Source organism: Globicephala melas, chromosome 12 (assembly GCF_963455315.2).
Source record: "Globicephala melas chromosome 12, mGloMel1.2, whole genome shotgun sequence".
NCBI classification, from domain to species: Eukaryota; Metazoa; Chordata; class Mammalia; order Artiodactyla; family Delphinidae; genus Globicephala; species Globicephala melas.
In genome coordinates this window covers 64,609,656-64,630,514 of record NC_083325.1, presented here as the reverse complement: position 1 = coordinate 64,630,514, position 20,859 = coordinate 64,609,656, and the positions used below count along the sequence as shown (strand labels likewise).

At 35.4% G+C, this 20,859-nt stretch overlaps 1 protein-coding gene across 1 annotated transcript in view; it reads left to right on the top strand.

Moving 5' to 3' along the window:
* The window catches only part of BIRC6 (baculoviral IAP repeat containing 6), a 236,889-nt gene that overhangs the window by 160,962 nt on the left and 55,068 nt on the right, over positions 1–20,859 (top strand). Inside the window, 6 exon segments of the mRNA XM_070046835.1 lie at positions 328–501; positions 1,908–2,104; positions 7,117–7,417; positions 9,580–9,797; positions 12,013–12,177; positions 13,058–13,226. Coding sequence (XP_069902936.1) covers positions 328–501; positions 1,908–2,104; positions 7,117–7,417; positions 9,580–9,797; positions 12,013–12,177; positions 13,058–13,226 — 1,224 coding nt within the window.

Here is a 20,859-nt window from a genome sequence, read left to right as displayed (position 1 = left end):
TTTTATGGAAAAGATTTGCCAATCCCAGATTTATGGGAATGTTTCTTTTTTTTCTATTCACTGTGGCTCTCAGAAGATGTTGGTGGGATTTGGTTAGCAACTGATTAATAACACTTTGTATAGATATTTTTGTTCACATATGTCAGAAGTAAATTTGAGTTTTGTAAACATTCTGTGGGCAGTTTTTAAATTGCTTTGAAATTGGTGTCAGAATCAAACTCTTACCTGTAATTTAACTTAGTAAAAGCATTAAGTAATTGAGTAAACGGAATCAAGTAAATGTCTCCCTCTCGGATTCCAGGTTTAACTTAGTTATGTCATTTTTAGGCCAGCCGTTGCCAGCTGAAATGACGCTTGCCCAACTTTTAACTCTGCTGTATGACCGAAAACTTCCTCAAGGTTACCGTTCAATAGATCTGACAGTTAAATTGGGTTCTAGAGTCATCACAGACCCAAGTCTGTCAAAAACAGATTCTTTTAAAAGACTGCACCCTGAGAAAGGTATGTATATGATATTTCTTTAAAATTGCAGTCTGTAATCTGAGCAGGCAGGGATTTGTATAGCTGATGACTTAATGTACATTTTTGTTACATCAACTTGAGATCCTTTTCTTTCTTTATGACTGAGTTATCTGTAAATATAGAAAATTGCCATTATTTCCATTGGAAATTAATGTTAATTCCTTGAGTAGCATCACTTATTTTATGGGCCCATATGCTTTAATTTCTGCTTTAATTTTTTTTTTCCTTTGGCCACACTGTGTGGCTTGCAGGATCTTAGTTCCCCGACCAGGGATCGATCCTGGGCCCTCAGCAGTGAAAGCATGGAGTCCTAACCACTGGGCCACCAAGGAATTCCCTGATTTTTAAAAATATTATTTCTGCATGAGCCATGTGAATTGTTCATAATGTTATAATCAAAGTGAGAACCCCAATTTAGAATTTCCAATTTATTGATAATTTATATTGAGTGATATTTTGTGTTCATAAACATTTTTTACCTTAAACAAAAGTGGGATCATACATTTTCTTACCTTTTTATTTTTATATATTCAATTAAATATTTATAATTGTGCGTTTTATTGCCTATTTTTAATATATAATTAATATAATAATTTATCTGTTTCACAGTTGTTGAAGGAATCTGATTGTTTCTGATTTTTCACTACTATAAATGGTATTTAAGCAATGATTTTCATAGTGTGGATATGGTGTCATCTTATTTATTGTCAGTCTTTCTCATGATGAAAGATTCAATTATTAGCCTTTTGTACTCTTTAATAAATTTTAGTACATTTTCTTTGCCCAGATTTTCAGCAGGATCATTTGTCTGTTTTAATGTTCGTAGGGTCTGGTTATGTGTGAACCTAAACTTTTGGTTTTTCTCTGTGAGTGATTTGAAGTTAACCAATATGGTATAATTTTCAGTTTTCAGTAAGAAAAGTCTTTGTCATTATTCAGTTTTTCCTAATTGGATACTTTAGAGCATAACATGCACATACATTAATATTTTCTGGAGTCTCTGATGTTTTACTTATTTGCCCTAAAGGACAGTACTTCTCAAACTTCAGTATGCTTGTAAATCACCTAGAACATTATAAAAATGCAGATTCCTACACAGTCTAGGATGGGACCTGAGAGTCTACATTTCAGAAGCTCTCAGGCTGATACTGATGCTTACTAAGTCCATGGACCATATACTTCGAGTAGTAAGGCTGTAGGAAGCAACATCAGAAGTTATCTAAATGTGTTTGTAGCATCTAGCCTAAAATAGCTGTATCTGAATAACTTAAGATAATTATGCTCTTTTGTTGAGTAGAGAGATGACAACAGTATTTGCTTTGTAAATGAAAAAGTATTATAAAAATAGACCCTCTCTTAGCTGTTATTTGCGATTATTCTTCTAGATCATGGAGATTTACTTGGTAGCTGTCCCGACGATGAGGCTCTCACTCCAAGTGATGAATGTATGGATGGGATACTGGATGAATCCTTACTTGAAACCTGTCCCATTCAGTCACCATTACAAGTTTTTGCAGGAATGGGTGGACTGGCTCTTATTGCAGAAAGACTACCCATGCTATATCCAGAAGTAATTCAACAGGTAAGATAAGATTCTAAATAATTATATCATTCCATGGGAAAGACCTTCTGTTTTCTGGTTTGTGTTTAAGTTAACATTTGGAAGTACCGTTTCCCTTAAAGTCTTTGAGTAGTGTATAAACCTTTCAAAGCTCAGCCTATATGGAGCTGTGTAAGAATTAATTTGGTAAAGAAATGTTGAAGACCAGGCAGATTTGCCAGGGGCATCACACTGTAGCATTACTTTGATTTCATGGTCATCACACTGTAACATTTTTGTTTCTGTGCTTCCTAAGGTGTGATATTAATTACGGATATTACTGGAAATGGGAGAGTGAAATAGTAGTGTATGCTTCTACCCAAATACACTATGTCTTTTGGCTTAACTTTTATTCCTTTTTAAGTGCCATTTCCATTTAAGTAGTTTTTAAAACATTAATTTAACCTCTTCCCCTGTTCATTGATGTTACTGTCATTGAGGTGTGTACTTTTGATGTTCTGCTATTAATGAGGGGGGAGTGTGATGCGTGAAGAGTTGTAAACACCAAGTTCTTTATTTCTGTTGATTGAGGTAGGGGAATTATTCTCTCTAATTTTATCTACTTGGAGTGTGTGTGTGTGTGTGTGTGTACTTGGGGGGGTGTGTGTGTGTGTATGTGTGTGTGTATGCTTGCATTAGTTTCTTAGGGCCGTGGTGACAAAGTGTCACAAACTGGGTGGCTTAAAACAACCGAAATTTAATTTTCTTACAGCTCAGGAGGCTGTAAGTCTGAAATCAAGGTGTCACCAGAGCCATGGTCACTGATGGCTCTAGGAGATTATCCTTCCTTGCCTCTTCTTAGCTTCTGGTTATTGCTGGCAGTTAATGGCATTCATTAGTCTGTAGCGGCATCACTCCAGTTTCTGCCTGCCTTTTCACATGGCCATCTTCCTTTTGTGTATCTGTGTGTCTCTGTATCTCCCTCTCCTTATAACAACACTGTCATTGGATTTAGGGTCCACCCTAAGCCATTATGACCTCATCTCTTAATTGATTACATCTGCAAAGACCCTATTTCCAAATAAGGTCACATTCACAGGTATTGGGGGTTAAGACCTGAGCATATCTTTGGGAGGATACAGTTCAATCCACAATAATACCTATTCAGTAAATGGTTATTACTTAACCTGCTATTCAAAGAGCTTATGCTATTTTTATTTTAAGATAATATAACCATGATATAAGATGACTGTCACAGAAAAATATGAGTAAAATTTTATTTCTTCCTAGAAAATGTAATGATACAGCCAAAAGTTTGAAATGGAAAAAACTTCGACATTCTCAAGATTATTGTTGTTCAATGAAAATGACTTCCCTAATTCAGTATTCAGTGTGCTTTATTATATTGAGTGGAAATTGGGTGCTACTATAATAAATACCTAAAAGGTGGAAGTGGCTTTAGAATTGGGTAGTTGTCAGAGTGTGGAAGAATTTTGAGGAGCATGATAAAAAGAGGTCTAGATTGCCTTGAACAGGTGACTAGTAGAACTATGGATGGAAAGCCTTTACCAGTGAGGGCCCAGATGAAAGTGAGGATCACAGTAGAGAGAACCTGTGTATCATAGAGAATACCTAAATTGGCTTAAGCAGACTGTTGGTAGAAATATGGATGTTAAAAGTACTAATGGTGCAGCTTAGAAAGAAATGAGGAACATGTTATTGGAAACTGGAGGAAAGGATATCCCTGTCTTTTATTGGTAGAAATCCTAGCATATTTATGTCCTGAATGTGGAAGGCAGTACTTGTAAGTGATGAACTTGGATATTTAGTTGAATTTCCAACCCGAGTGTGAAGTTACCTGTTTTCTTCTTGGTGCTAATAGTAAAATGTGAGAGGAAAGAACTGTTGAGCAACAAGCAACTATCACTTGACAATTTGAGAAATTCTCAGTCTATCCAGATTGCAAAAGATGCTAAAATTAGAGATTTGCTGTCAGAAAAGCATGCTCTGGAGAAAAAGCCAAAGATGTGGCTGTTCAACCTTTGCTGGTGCCTCAGAAAAATCAAGATGCTAGTGCATTCAGTCACACAGAGTGCTATTTGAAGAGATCAGTCATATTATTCATGGATCCCCTCAGCCATCTAAACAGAAGCCAAGAATAGAGAAAGTTGTGTGACAAGGGTAGCAAAGTCAAAGGAGGAGATGTGACTGTGGAAGCAGAGGTTCAAATGAAGCGGCCAAAAGCCAAGGAATGTGAATAGCCTCTAGAAGCTGGAAAACACAAGGAACCCACACTCCCTGAGAGTCTCCAGAAGGAACACTTGATATTTAGGATCAAAAGCTTTGATTCTAGCTCCCTAAGACTCTCTTTGGATTTCTGACCTCTAGATCTTCAGTATAACAAATTTGTGTTGTTTTAAGTAAGTTTGTGGTGATGTGTTATAGCTTACCATATAGGAAATGAATACAGATTTTAGTCTGTACTTTCTTAGGATGTTTTTGTCTCATTTTGGTATCAGGGTAATACCGTCTTGTAGAATGGGTTGGGAATTTCTAATACTTCATATTAAGAAAACTGTTAGATGGATTTTTCTACAGATTAAACACTAAAGATTACAAAATTAGTGATAGAGAAGATGCGTCAAAAGAAATCATCCAAACTGAAGCATGGAATGTATAAGGAATGAAAAGAACATAAGAGCTATATGGACTTGTAGCTAGAAGTGAAAAATTCTGATGTGAATTTATGGTTGCAGAAAAAGAGTGGATTGAAACAGGGACAGAAACAGTACAGAAAGGAAGAAAATTTCCAGAACTGATATAAAACCTCAATCCAAAATTCAAGAAGCTCTGTAAACCCCAAGCAGGATATTCATATTTAAGAACATTATGATAAACTGCTTAAAACAAAAATAAGAGAAGAGCTTAAAACCAGCCAAAAAAGCAGTCAACTCATTTCTTTTCAAAACAGTAACAATAACACTGACAACTAACCTTTCATCAGAAACCTTGGGAGCCAGGGAATTACATCTTTGAAATGTAAAGAGAAAAAGAATCTGCCATCCTAGAATTTTACACCCAGTGAAGAAAATTTTGTACATTTCCCTCAACATTACTACTCTTTCAATAAAAGGTAAATTGGTAAAACAGAATAACAGGTGTAGGATTAACTCTCCTGTATATATAAACTCTGGACAGACTGTTTAAAAAAAAAATGTTGAAAGGCTCTGGAGAGCGACTAAAAGTAGGCACATATTGAAGAGGATTTAAACACAAAAAGAATGGAACCACATTGGGTGAGATTAGTGTCTACGTGACTTTTCTCCTGAGAGTACTCCTCAGGCTCTGTGGGGTAGGATGGTAGAACTCATGCAAAAGCTACAGAGGAGTTTGGTTCTTCCATCCTGGCTGGAAATTAAAAGGGGAGGAATTCAGAAAGGAGGGAGCCACAGATGGGGGAGCTCCAGGAATTCTGCACATGAATTTCTGCACATTAATTTCTGCACAACAATAGCTGGCTCCTGAATTACGGATACATAGGTTTCTTGAGGGAAAACTAGAAGGGTGAAAGAGCTGTCCAGAGATTTCAGCGTCTCTCCAGCATGGAGGAGACAATTTGCAGTTCTGTTCCTTCCAAGTTAGAGGTAAAAATCTTGGCTTTTCTATTGGAATTGAAAATGAGTCACACATTAAGAGTATAGATGGCATCCCGGTAATCAGGGATTCACTTGAGAAATAAGAGCAAAACCAAAATAGACTCTCCTAATAAATTTACAGAAGGCCTCAAGGTGACCTACCAGTAATTTAACTATTTTCTAAAATAAAACTGAACACATTGCAGAGTGTGATTATAGAACTAAGAGTTACTACAACATCTCATCAACAATGTACGGTGTATAATAGAAAGATTACCAGACGTGCAAAGAAATAAGAAAATGTTACCTGTGGTTAACAGTAAAATAAGTCAGTGATCAGATCTTATTCACATTTTGCCAGTTGTCCCACTAATGTTCTCAAGGGCAAAAGGAAAAAAATTCAATTTCTTTTGCATGATTTGAGGGAGGTAATCGTCAGAGATTCAGTTCAGGATCATATATTGCATTCAGTTGTCTCTTCAGTCTCCTGTAATCTGTAACAATTCTGTTACCTTTGTTTTTCATGACCATGGCATATGGAAGAGTACAGGCTAGAAATTTTGTCTATATATTTAGTCACAGATATACATGTTTCTATATATTTTTTCCTAGACTTGTTTGCTTATAGGGCATGCAATCAGACTACCCCCAGCAGTGTGTACATTCCTATATACCATATCTTCTTCTTAAAATACCGTTTCCACTAAAACCAGTGCCCCTTGGAAAAATTCTAGGATTGGGGCAGAGAATGTACAAGATGAGCCTAGATACAGAAGCCTGCTTTAAGGGGGTTCCACTGACCAAATCTGATTCTCCTTGGGCATCAGATAAAATGATAGTAACAGATTATAACTTATAGAGTAAAATTAGAATCCATACGGATATAAATAAATGAATGAATAAATAGATGGAGAAGAAGGAAACGTTTTTGTGAACAGTTCAGTGCCAACTAATGTAGCAGGAATGGTAGAATTAGAAAATCACCATTTGGCAACCACTGTAATAATTATTATTTCACACAGCATAAAAATGCTAACTCTAATGATCAAAGTTTAGTGCAAAACAGGGTATTTATATAGTCTCAAAGAACCTGTCTACAGATACTTAACTAATTCCAAAGGAGAAAATAGTCATTTTTAGAGTAGAGATACTTGGCAGACACCACCATACTCATGGTATCATGTAACTCATTTTAAAAAACATGTCCTTTTACTGATTTTTTTTAAAAAATTTATTTTATATTGGAGTATAGTTGGTTAACAAGGTGTTAGTTTCAGGTATACACCAAAGTGATCAGTTCTACATCCTTTATTGATTTTTATATTCTTATATTTTAAGGAGATCATTTGAATTCAAGTCTTTAGTTTGAATCTGATGTTGAAACATACAAATAGCCGAACAAAATTGTTTTTTCTTTAGGTGAGTGCTCCAGTTGTAACATCTACCACTCAGGAGAAACCAAAGGATAGTGATCAGTTTGAATGGGTGACTATTGAACAATCAGGGGAATTAGTTTATGAAGCACCAGAAACCATTGCTGCTGAACCTCCACCTATCAAGTCAGCAGTACAGACCATGTCTCCCATACCTGCCCATTCTTTGGCTGCTTTTGGATTATTTCTTCGTCTTCCGGGCTATGCTGAAGTGCTACTAAAAGAAAGAAAACATGCCCAGTGCCTTCTTCGCTTGGTTTTGGGAGTGACAGATGATGGAGAAGGAAGTAAGTGTTTAGTGTTATTAATGAAATTTAATGTAGGTAGGTTGTGTAAAATTACTCAGATCATTACCTATTATTCATCATTTATTTATTTCATAGTTTAGCTACTAGATAATTTCTTATTGGCAACTTAGTTCCAATAATAGATATAATAAATCCTAAAGAAGCTTCATTTTCACTTCTTTATTCATTCAAAAGTTATATATTGAGTGCTTACAAAACTGCTGGGCACCGTTGGAGGCATTTAAAGATGAAGCAGGTATTTAGATCCTGCCATCAAGTAGCTAATGTGTTCCAGTAATAGCAATGAGGGATGTATATACACATATAGACTTAGCAAGTTATAAAAGCCTTGAGAGAAGTACAGTATTATGGAGGCTTACAAGTGTGAGATCATTTCCTTACTACCCAGCAATGTGAATAAAACAGCATTGTAGTTTTTAGTGGGGCCTTGAAGGAAATTGTCAATGTAGGTTGAGAATGGTTATTTCAGAAGGAAGGAATGATTTGAGCAGTGTTTATATGCTCATATGAGAGGGGATAAGTTGGCTGATGAAATTTGCATAAAGCAGGACTGAGAACTCATTTAAAAAGTTGTTATTGATAACAGATCATGGAAAGGCTTCTTAAGAACTTCAGATTTTATTCCAAATAGTAATTAAAATTTATTAAAATATGTTAAGTGAAGTAGTGATATGATGAGAATCTTTTTAAAGAATTCTTCAGTGAATCTGGTAGCAATATTTAGATTAAAGAGAAAAGAATGGGGCTTCCCTGGTGGTGCAGTGGTTGGGAGTCTGCCTGCCAATGCAGGGGACACGGGTTCGTGCCCCGGTCCGGGAAGATCCCACGTGCCGCAGAGGGGCTGGGCCCGTACCGCAAAAAAAAAGAGAACAGAATGAAGAAAATATTATAACAATATACTATATGATAGTCTATTTCATAATATAATAATAATAGAGAATAATAATAGAAAGCTATGGTGATTATTTCCATTGGGCTGGCAGTTGTGTTAATAGAAGAAACAAAGAAAAATCATAGGGTAGCCTAGCAAGTACATTTTCATTTGGTTTACTTCTAATTCTTCAATTACCATTACATTTGATAATTAGTATTTTTTAATCTTACTTTAAACTCATGTGGTTTTGATTAGAGGTGATATCTTTCACATGCCATTTAGAAAGTATACACTTTTAAACCCTGTACAACGAAGTATATATAATCCAATAAAATTATATGAATTTATTCGTGAATCCTATAACTGAAGCTGTTGAATATTCATTGCATGGACTTTTTCTTTTGTATTTTCATATTGATGGAATTCTTCAAAAATGTTGACATAATTTTAAATATTTTTGTAATAATTGTTATTAAATTACAGTGTCTATATACTAAATAAGTCCTGCTTGTTTGGTTTCATATATAAATTGTATATACTTATTTTAATAGATCGGGAATTTCTAATTGCTTCATCTGATTTTTTAAGTACCTAGAGGGATAAGAACCACAGTATTTTAGGACTCTATTATGAGATAGTAGGTGTAACACTAAAAAGGAAAAAGAATTGTCTTTAGGTCATTTCAAACTATTTCTAGTGAATATACAATGAATGTTTATTAAAAAGCATAATTCTGACATACCTTTTTACAGTAGTCTCATCTCCCATTCATTTAGGAGTGGGTGTTTGTTTGTTTTGTTTTTTTACATTTAAGGCTCCTCCCTAGCTAGAACATAGCACAAAACTTTATTGCAAACAAAACAAAATTGTTACACTCTTGCATTCGTGGTTGAAACTACTTCCAAGGCAAGCAGTTACTTTCATACTCTTGTAAGAAACTTTTAATGCTTCTTTTTTAGTTGTTAGTTTTTGCTTAAATTCTAGATTATAATAATTTTGACAGTCTGTAACTTTTATCATATGAGTATATTTCAACTTTCTTTTGGAGTTTATGTATCTGATGTCTTCTTACTGAGCTTTTCTAGACACTTTAATATTAAAGATTAAGATATCACTATTTCTGATATTATTTTGTGGTTGCTTTCTAATAAGTATAATGAAATAATTTTATATTACATTGCCATTATAAATTTGTGAGCTTGTGTGTTGTTCCTTATTGTGTTTTTAAATATTTTTAATTTTGAGTTCTCTTCTCCTTTTAATCTAGGTCATATCCTGCAATCTCCATCAGCCAATGTGCTCCCAACCCTTCCTTTCCATGTCCTTCGTAGCTTGTTTAGCACTACACCTTTGACGACTGACGATGGTGTGCTTCTGCGGAGGATGGCATTGGAAATTGGAGCACTACACCTCATACTTGTTTGTCTCTCTGCTCTGAGCCACCATGCCCCACGAGTTCCAAACTCTAGCCTCAATCAAACAGAGGTAGGTTCAGTTGTTGTTGTTGTTGTTTTAAAGAAGGTGTCATTTTATTTATATCTATTTTTGGCTGTGTTGGGTCTTCGTTGCTGCGTGTTGGCTTTCTTTAGTTGAGGGGAACGGGAGCTACTCTTCCCTTTGGCGCATGGGCTTCTCATCACGGTGTCTACTCTTGTTGTGGAGCACAGGCTCTAGGTGCGTGGGCTTCAGTAGCTGTGGCACGTAGGCTCAGTAGTTGTGGCTCACGGGCTCTAGAGCACAGGCTCAGTAGTTGTGGCACACAGGCTTAGTTGCTCCGCCGCATGTGGGATCTTCCCGGACCAGGGACTGAACTTGTGTCCCCTGCATTGGCAGGTGGTTTCTTAACTACTGCGCCACCAATAAAGTCCCAAATGAGCTTTTTAAAGATGTCTTTTAGAATAGTATCAAAAATAGAAAATGTCGGACTTCCTTTGGGGGTCCAGTGGTTAAGACTCTGTGCTTCCAATCCCTAGTCGGGGAACTATATCCCACATCCTTTGGGTGGCACGGCCAAAAGAAAAAGAAAATATCTATAAATAAATTTGAAAAAGATGTGTAAGACATCTCATAAAATATATAAAACTTTTTAGAAAGACAGTTATTAATTAGACTTTCATAAACTGAAGCATCTGTCCATGTTTACCTCTCACAGAGTAGAAAATACGGCATTTCATTAACATTTTATTTTTTTTGACCGTGGCAAAAATTAAAAAGAAGGAATACAGTGAACAATAGCTCAACGGAAAAAATATCAAGGCATCACCTAACAGAGGCTGTTTTAGGAAATGACACCAAATAAGAAGGAAGAAGATAAATTATTAGGAAAAATAGTCCTTGTTCAACCCTTAATTTAGGAAAATAATTTCAGTGATTCTGATATTAGCCAGTCTCCAAGCAAATCTGTCTTTAACTGGAAATCTGACAAGCTTTGAATAAAATCTTCAAATATATATGGTTTTGTGATTTAATCTTAGTTTGATACTTCAAAAACACTTCAAGATAACAAAGGAGTAATCACTCTTAAGAGTTTTTATGACAAAAACTTCAATGTATTCAAAGTTTAATTTAGTTCTAAAATTAAATAAGCATGCTTTATATAAACTGACAGGTGATTATTAGATTTCTTAGCTTCTTTAGCAATGGCAAAACAGGGGTGAGCCAGTCTACATTACTCAGTTGAAGTTTCCTTTAATTGAAAACATATGACACCATTATAGATTCATCCTAAAAGATTTGGCTCATATCCCTATTCCTTTCACTGTTTTCTCTGTTTAATTTTGAGTTATTGACTCTTTAGGCCCTAAAATGCTTTGACCTATCTATTCCTGGGAAACATTGTTAAAGTTTCATTTATCCTTTTTAAAAAATAATTAATTAATTTTTATTTTTGTCTGTGTTGGGTCTTTGTTACTGCGGGCAGGCTTTCTCTAGTTGCAAGGAGTGGGGACTACTCTTTGTTGCGGTGCGTGGGCTTCTCATTGCGGTGGCTTCTCTTGTTGTGGAGCACGGGCTCTAGGCGCGTGGGCTTCAGTAGTTGTGGCCCACGGGCTTAGTTGCTCCACGGCATGTGGGATCTTCCTGGACCAGGGCTCAAACCCATGTCCCCTGCATTGGCAGGTGGATTCTTAACTACTGCGCCACCAGGGAAGTCCCCATTTATCTATTCTTAAATATAAGCATTTGTTCCCCATTTTTCCCTTCCCCTAACCCTTGACAGCTATACTTTGCATTCTGTCTCTGTTTATTTACCTACTCTGGATATTTCATATAAATGGAATCATACAACATGTTAGCTTTGTGTCTGTCTTCTTTGACTTAGCATAATGTTTTTGAGTTTCATCCAGGTAACATGTATCAGAACTTCGTTATTCCTTATAGCTGAATAATATTCCATTGTATGTATAAACCACAGTTTGTTTATCCATTCAGCCATTGGTGGGCTTTTGGGCTGACCCTTTGGCTATTGTGAATGGTCTTGCTATGAACATAAGAGTAACGCATTTGTTTGAGTATCAGTTTTTATGTCTTTGGATGTATACCTAGGAGTGGAATTGCTGGGTCACATTGTCTTTCTTTGTCTAATTTTTTTAAGGAGTGCCAAACTGTTCTCCATAGCAGCTAAACTATTTAAATTTCTACTGATAAATTTTTGATGATAAATGAAACCAAATAGTAATACATTTTAATTTTTTGTTATAAGCCACCAGTATCAAGCTCTCACAACCCTACATCAACAGAGGAACAGCAGCTCTATTGGGCCAAAGGGACTGGCTTTGGAACAGGCTCTACAGCTTCTGGATGGGATGTGGAACAAGCCTTAACTAAACAGAGGCTGGAAGAGGAACATGTTACCTGTCTCCTGCAGGTATATTTGCAAAGTTGATATTGTCAGTGATAATAGTTAAATTTTTTGTTGTTGTATTGATTTTTAACTATTGTTGACTATCCATCTCATCCTAAGCTACTTTTATACAGCCCATTGTACTCCTTGCTCTCAGTACATTTAAGATACTGGACAGAGATTTCTCTTCCCTACTTGTAACTCTAAATTCTTCCCTCTTAGCTTCTTCACTGAGAGGAAAGTGACAAAGATGAAATTATCAAATAACTGGACGGTGCCATGTCTACTTTCTTCTGGTCAACTTCTCATCTAAAGTGCTATACCTGGACTCTTTAAAAAAATCTATTTTTTTTATCTTTGTTTCTCACATTGTTCTATAAGTTTTCTAGAACTGGGCAAGGTGAACTAGCTTATAAAGTCTTCAGTACCACAGAAATGAGAAGAGTACGTTCTTAAAGATTAGCTTTTGTTCCTGGATCAACTAATTGACTAAAATTAGTTGTCCATTTTTTTTTTTAGAGCATTGGTGAAGTCTTTGAACATAATTTTTGCAGTTCTAGGATGATAAGCTTACTCTTGTATAAAATTCTAAGATTCCATCACCCTCAAACTATAAACTGAATCTATTCAATGAAATAAATAATCTCAGAGTTCCTACTAAGCTTTTAAGTTCATGTTCTTAGGTGGATTGCTTCTGTATGTCTGGTCATACAGTACGTCATCATGGAAAGCATACCCTCTTTTGAAAATCTAAAGAAAAAACGTCATTTTTAAAACATGTAGTATGAGGCATTGATTGAGTTGAAAATACATTCTCTTGGTATTCAGATTGACTAACATAAAATATGGGCTTTTAAACTACAAAGATAGAACGCAGTTTAAATCCAACAATTTTTATTTTTAGGTTCTTGCAAGTTATATAAATCCTGCAAGTGGTGCTGTAAATGGAGAAGCTCAGTCATCTCACGAGAGTAGAGGACAGAACAGTAATGCCCTTCCATCTGTTCTTCTAGAGCTTCTCAGTCAGTCCTGCCTCATCCCAGCCATGTCATCTTATCTACGAAATGACTCAGGTAAATCACACTGTAACTAGTCCTTTGAAATATCTTAGTGGATGATTACTTTTGTTTACTTATTTTATCATTATCAGTTTAAATAATAAGGTTCAATTGGAATATTTGAAATTATCCTTCACTGATATATATAGGTGTGAGTTTGATGGATTTATTTCTTAAAATTATTTGAGAAACAGTTAGTTGTTTTAGGGGGCCCCTAATTTGTTACTATGTAGTCATCTATAACATAAATAAAAGTTTTCATTATCCCTTTGTTTTCAACTGTGAAAATACATTTTTTTCTTTTAATAACCTGTAACTGAAAATGATAGGGCAAAGGCTAGCAGTTTCATGACAGTATTCTGATCTGAATACGATTAATTGAATTTCTATGTGTTTTTAATGGTTTTCTCAAACAGTAGTTATTTGAAGAAAGGCAGATAGATGAATTATTCAAGTCCATAGATACTTGACAATGGGTATTAGTTTTTACAAATTCAGTAATAAAAGTACCATAGTTACTTACTTTGTCAATATACAATTGATTATTGATTGAAACTAGTTCATTATTTTCTTGGTTGTGGAATTATCTTCCAAGAAATGTATTCTTTTCCTAAATAAGAATAGAAAGTTTATGTTTTATTTAGACACTCAGTGACATACAAGTATTGCCAAGAAAAACAAACAGTTAACATTTCCTTTTAGCCAGGACCTTTAATTTTATTTATTCATTTTAAAATTTAAAATATTTGCTCTGCTTCTTATCTCTGCTTTTATTCATATTCTTACTCAAGAAAATAAACACTTACACATTTAATTATATTATTAAGGAAGAATAGGTAAGGAAAGCAATGGAAATGAATCTTGAAGTAGTTTATTTTGATTTGTGGTAGCAGTTCAAATGCAATTGGATGGATGGAAAATGTACTCGTATTTGAAAAGGGATTACTGCCCATATTCTCCACTTTGAAAAGTTTATTGTGATTCCAAACACACCATTTCCTAGCCTACCTCAAACTTTTTCATAAAAATATTGAAGTGTTATGTAATTGATTTTTTTTTTTAGATTGACCTGTTTGATCCATCAGACTTGTCTTTTTGAAAAAATAGATGTCAAATGCACAATATATTTTTTGATTAAGTAAAATATTTGGAGCTGTAAACTTAAGTATTTCAGATCAGTGCCGCAATTTAACATTAAATCGTTTAGAAAAATTGAACAGAGTAAGATAAGGTTTCTCTTTACTTCCTTCCACATTGTTAAAATATTATTAATCCTTTTACTTTCAAACTGTATGACCTCTCAGAAATTTTTAATTTTGTCTTGTTCGGAAATTCAGTCCTTGTGTAACACTGAGCTTTTATCTTTATGGTTCAGAATCAAAAAGGAAATCTGGTATTACTTACTTTTACTGTTTAAAATAGTCTATTCAAGTAGGTGCACTTTCTGTTAAGTGTGTATTTTAATAAATACGCCTTGATTCTGGTAAACATATGGAATTGCAGAGACTTAAGGTAGTCTGTCTCGGAACTACTTTAGGAATTTAACGTTTGCCTTTCCTTTGTGATTACTTTCCCAGAGTAAAGACATTTCTTTGCCCAAGGTTGAGATTTATATGCTTGAATCTGGTACTTTGTCCAGTGGTATAATTTTAATTTTAATTGATAGTGGTATAATTTTAATTGATAGTGGTATAATTTTAATTGATAGATTTATATTTGAACCACATTTATATTTGAACCACATTTTGTAACCACATTACAAAAATTATTTTGAAATAAGATTTTAAGTTAAGGTAAATTAATATAAAATAATTAACTTAGTTAAGATAAGTAGGTCAGATAATTGGCAGAACACCTCTTAAATGATGTTTTCATTTATCAGAGAAAATTTTTTGGAACTTGGGATATATTCAATCCATAGTTTTTAAGGAACAAGGTATATTATTTAAGTATGCCCATTTAGAATATTCTAAATATGAGTTATAGATGTATTTCAAGAAAATGTAACTTAATATATTAGTAAATATCAATTTTGGTTAAAACGCTAATTTTTAAAGTGACATTTTAAAATCTGAACAAATTATCTAGTCAGTCTTCTCAGAACTTAGTAAAATTCTTATTTTATAAAATTAGTCTTAAGTCCATTTTCCAGTTTTGTCATTGGTCTGTAGAATATTATTTTTGGCCATTTGAGGGGTTGGGATAAGGTACAGCATCCAATACAGAATCTGTTACTTCATGTAATTGTCATATCTTTGTTCTCCTTTAATCCAGAAAAGTTCCCAACTTTTCTTTGTCTTTCATGATATTGACATTTATACAGAATACAGACTATTTTATAGCATATCCAGCAAGTTGGTTTTTAAGTGTGAGAGCAGTGCTAATAATTTCGTGTGAGATGTTATATTCAATGGCTTGCTTACGTTGCTAGCAGATGATATGCAAAAACACAAGCCGAATGTAATAAGCTCTTTCAAGAGCTGTAGTAAAATATAGTTAACCTTTGGGAGATTGGTTCCAGGACCCTCCACCAAAACCAAAATCCACAGGAGCACAAGTCACTTATATCAAATGGCATAGTGTTTGCATATAAGCTCTGCACATCCTCCCGTATGCTCTAAATCAACTCTAGATTACTTATAATACCTAACACAATGTAAATGTTACATAAATAGTTGTTATGCTGTATTGTTTAAGGAATAGTGACAAGAAAAGAGTCTACAGGTTCAGTACAGAGACACTCATCATAGACCTAACTACATAGTACACACCAGCAACAACAACATAGTTTCTTCCTTTCAGCACATACAGACTGCTTTCATTTAATGAAAGAGAAATACATAGAATGTTTAAAATCTAAGTACATATAGAAAATATAGTTATAAATAGAGAAAATATAAATTTTTTCTTTTTCTCACACACACTGTGTTAACACTCACCAAAACCCTGGTTCTTCTCTTTTGTTAACCGTCATGTGATGATGATGATGACTGCTGTCTTATGCCTATGGTGAGGCGACAGATGTGTAGCATGTAGGTAAGCAGTGAGACATCAGGCTAACTTGAACCTACTGACAGGACATCTGTGTTGGAAGAACCAGCTTCTAATTGCAGATGTTGATACTTTGGAGGAGGTCCAATAATAATGATGTCTTGATGTGTGGAGGTTGTGAGCTGAGGGTCTTGAAGTATTGAAGATCAAGGCTTCACAATTGCAGGTGCTTTAGTTAGAAACATTGTTGTAAGCTGTTTCCTCTTTTCTTTGCATCATCAAACAAATCTTGCAGTGGTTGTACTTATGTTGTTATCCCTCGGGTGACACGGAGGTTTCATTCCATTGGAGGATGTACTCAGGATCATATCCTTTAACAATTCCACCTTTTGAAAAACTGCTGCAAATTTTTCAAGTGTCCAGATTGATAGCCCTGCCTCTTCTAGATCTTCTGCTGCATCATCATCATCATCATCATCATCTGTCAAGGATTTCAGTAGATCTTTGAGTTCCTTGTTGGGAAAGGTTTCTCTGTGTTCTTCTGTGTGTTCCTTGTTGTCCTCACATCATATCAGTGAAGTCTTCTCCACCAACTTCACTTGCAACATTCAAGATATTCCTGACTTCTGCATCAATAATGGGTAATCACTGACTACCCCACTCCATAATGGCTTCCAACATGCATTAACGGTCTTGGGCTTTAGGGCATCTGCAGCCTCTGCAATAAGGACAGTTTCATCTATAGTTGTGAAGCTCTTCCATAAATCCACGATGCTGAAGTCAAGGTTAGTATCAAGGGCAGCAGGGATCCTCCTGAAGGTGAAGTGGGTGTAAGTCACCTCAATAATGCACTTGATGATCCACTGGTCAAGTGGCTGTGGTAGTGAGATAGTGTTAAGAGGCAGAAACATCACTTCCATGTTCTTGTTGGCAAAGCAGAGACATTGGGGATGGCTGGGAGCATTGTGAGGAGGACCTTATTGGCAGCCCCTTCTCTTTGAGGTATTTCTTCACTTCAGGAATGAAGCACTGGTGGAACCATCTCAAGAAGATGGCTGTCACTCAAGCTTTCTTGTTGCATTGCCAACACACGGGCAGGCAATTTTTGTTTTCAAGGGCCTGGGGATTGTTTGCTTCATAGATGAGGCCTAGCTTGATCATGTGACCTGCTGTGTTGCCACACAGCACCAGTAAAGCTATCTCTCCAGGCCTAGAGCCCCCGCGGCCTGCTTGGTACCGTTATGGATGTAGGTATGATTGGACATCTTATTCCCGAATAAGCCTGTTTCATCACAGTTGAAGACTTTCTCTAGAAGATAGCCTTTCTCTTCTGTGAGTTTCTTGAGCTCTTCTGGGAATGCCGATTCTCCTGTGCTCTTTAAGTTCTTAAGACTGTAGCACTTTCCGTAGCTAGCCAACCATCCTTTACTAGCCTTGAACTTCCTCTCCTCAGCTCTCCTCAACCCCCTCACAGTAGTGCTCATAGAGGCCAAGTGCTTTTTCACACATGGTTTTGCCTTCAACGGGGATATGCTTCTGTGACATGTCCTCTAGTCACAAACTTGATGCTTTTTCAGTCTTTGCAGGCACTTTATCACGAACCAGAGAAACCATTTTTGCCATTGTAAGGACAGCACTAACACTTCCACAAATTTTGACTTCTTTCTGTTTTATTTTATGAACGTTCAGTTTATTCTTATCAGCCTTACCAGTCCACTTTGCCAGATGACATGCCACTTTTTTTTTTTTTTTGCGGTACGCGGGCCTCTCACTGCTGTGGCCTCTCCCCTTGTGGAGCACAGGCTCCAGACGCGCAGGCTCAGCGGCCATGGCTCACAGGCCCAGCTGCTCCGCGGCATGTGGGATCTTCCCAGACCGGGGCACAAACCCGTGTCCCCTGCATCGGCAGGAGGACTCTCAACCACTGCGCCACCAGGGAAGCCCGACATGCCACTTTTTAAATGATCTAAGATTTTTATTTTCTCGTCAAGAGATCCACTTTATGTTCCCTCTTAGCCTTTGAGGTGTTGCTTTGACTACTTAATTGCTTTTTAGGAGCCTTTTTTTTTTCATAGAAACAAAGGGTGCACACAGCACAAGTAGTGAATGAGTGAGACTTGAGGCGAACAATGCTCATTAAGGTAACTCTGTGTATAGAACAGTGAATTTGAAGCCACAGCTTCAAGGTAGGTAACTGAAACAAATAAGTGATTTATATGTTTGTATTAGGCTATTTTTATCTCTAGTATCATTTTTAAAAGGAATGGTAAAAATCTTAAAAGGAAGAAAGTAGTTATTTTCATGAGATTTCTTAGGTAGATAGGAGAATATTCATATGAAGGATGTGCTCATTTTAATTTCTCTCTCCCAACATTCTGAGTTCCATTTGTCACAGCCATGTTATTTTGAAAGCTGCGTTGTGAACGAGGATCATTTTTCCTCAGGCTGCTGGCAGTTACATACACGCTATTGAGTAAGCCTTCAGTTACCCCACTGGCCACTAGATGGCGATCTCATTTCATTGCTAGAAATACTTTGTAAAACTGTATGAATGTGAGAATTAGCAGGTAAAATGTTACTTTAGAGTCTCTCACCCTTATCATTCTCATTCCCGTTTTGGAAAATGACATGTTCCTGTCTTCAGAAAACAACACCACTGAGCACATTAAATTACTTGCCATTAATATAGTAGAGCATGCTGGAAACTCTTTATCAAAGTGTTATAAAATCTCTACCTTTTTAGTGCGTGTTTCATAGTGTCAGATTAGGAAAGAGCAAATGAAATCCAGAGAAATTTATTCAGTTGCCCACATTTTACTGTTTAGCTGTGATGTGGCCATTACTAAGCTCACATATTTTCAAATTTTAAAAAAGATATAAATGGATTTTTTCACTATGGAAGAGAGAAATGAATACATGTGATATGTTAAAGGAAGGAATAAAGGAGAACAAGCACAAAACTTTTTTTTTTATTGAGAACATTATAAAGTATCTACTAATTTGGCTTGGTTGTCTTAGCTAAGTGATAGTATATACTAGTATTAAAATTTCCTCTTTTTCATAATATTGGTATGGTAGTTCTGTAACTAGCTATAATGGGACAAAAGCCATTATTGCAAGCTTTCTTATACCACCTGATTTTCCTCAGGAAAATGGATTTGGGGTTAAAATCCAATATATCTTTGGGATATATCTTAGGTTATATTCCTCAAAAATTCAGTATTTAAGTTTAATTTTATGAGAGAATAAAGTTAATTTTGTTGTTATGGCAAATGTCTTAAATATGACCACATTCTTTAAATCCAAAAGTTATTACTAAAAAGATCCTTCAGAGTAAACGTACAGTTGGAACCGTTGTTATCTTTTCAGGCCTCAGGGCAGCAAATTCAGGAGGGCCTGTTGTTTGTAGAGGGCTTACAAATTATATTAGTACTGTTACATGAAAATATAGTGGTTTATCAGTAGAAAATATATTACTTTATCATTTAAGAAAATAGTTATTTTGCTTGTTTTGTTGATACACATTGCCTGAGAAACAAATAAGTAGAAATTATTGAGCTGTCATAACACATAGTTCTTAACATCATATCCTTATTTATGGTTTTCTTGGTAAAGTTCATTTGAAACTTTTGAGCTATATTGTATTTTATTGCCATTTCTTTACACTGTTTTAATAATGAGTCTGTCAGAAATGGGTGAAGATTTTACAAGATTCTTCTGCTAAGTAAAGTTGCAGGTCACTTGGTTTTTAATTCCAAACTGTGTTATAATATGGCCCCAGTTTTCTTAAAAATTATCTGAGTAGTACAAATAAAACCTGAAACACTTGCCTGCATTTAATGTATTTTATTTCTGCATATGAGTCAAAAACAAGATCCTGTCTGCTGTTTCATTCTTGGTAAAAGAGTACAGAGTACCAAAATTTTGAGCATGTTAGTGGCCACTCAGAGTATCTGGCACACATAAGTGTTCATCAATAAATATTAGTTTCTTTTATCTAGAATTTTCCTGTTTGTCAAAGGTATTCTATTTTGAAATGTCTTTGGTATGGAATACATTACTCTGTCTCTTAAATGATTATGTTGCATAAATTTTATAAGGGGGAGAGAGGTTGCTTAAATTAAAATTTATCTGGTCTCCAGTTGATTTGATTTGTATAGATTTGTAAGGGTAAAATATCTGGAACCTTTTAAAGATACCTTCCTTGTTTACCCAAAGTAGAGGGGTCCTTCTCTTCCTGTTAGTTGCCAGTGTATCTATTGTTTATATTTTCACTTCTCACATTGTAGTCTGTTTATAGTACACACCTTCTTAATAAAATTCCACCTAACCAACCTGCCAAATGAACTATAACTCTTCATTTCTTCTATAAACAACTTGACTTGTGCCATATATATATATATATATATATAAAATTTCCCATTAATTAAATTGTAAGCCTATTAAGAGTTATATTTGTTTCCAAATTTATTTATGCCAGTTATATTGCCATTACATAGTCAAATATTACACATACTAGATGCTTTTATGATAAATTAGTGAAATACTTTTTTTATGTGTGGCTGTGCAGTGTGGCTTATGGGATCTTAGTTCCCTGACCAGGGATTGAACCTGCACCGTGGCAGTGAAAGCGCCGAGCCCTAACCACTGGACCAGC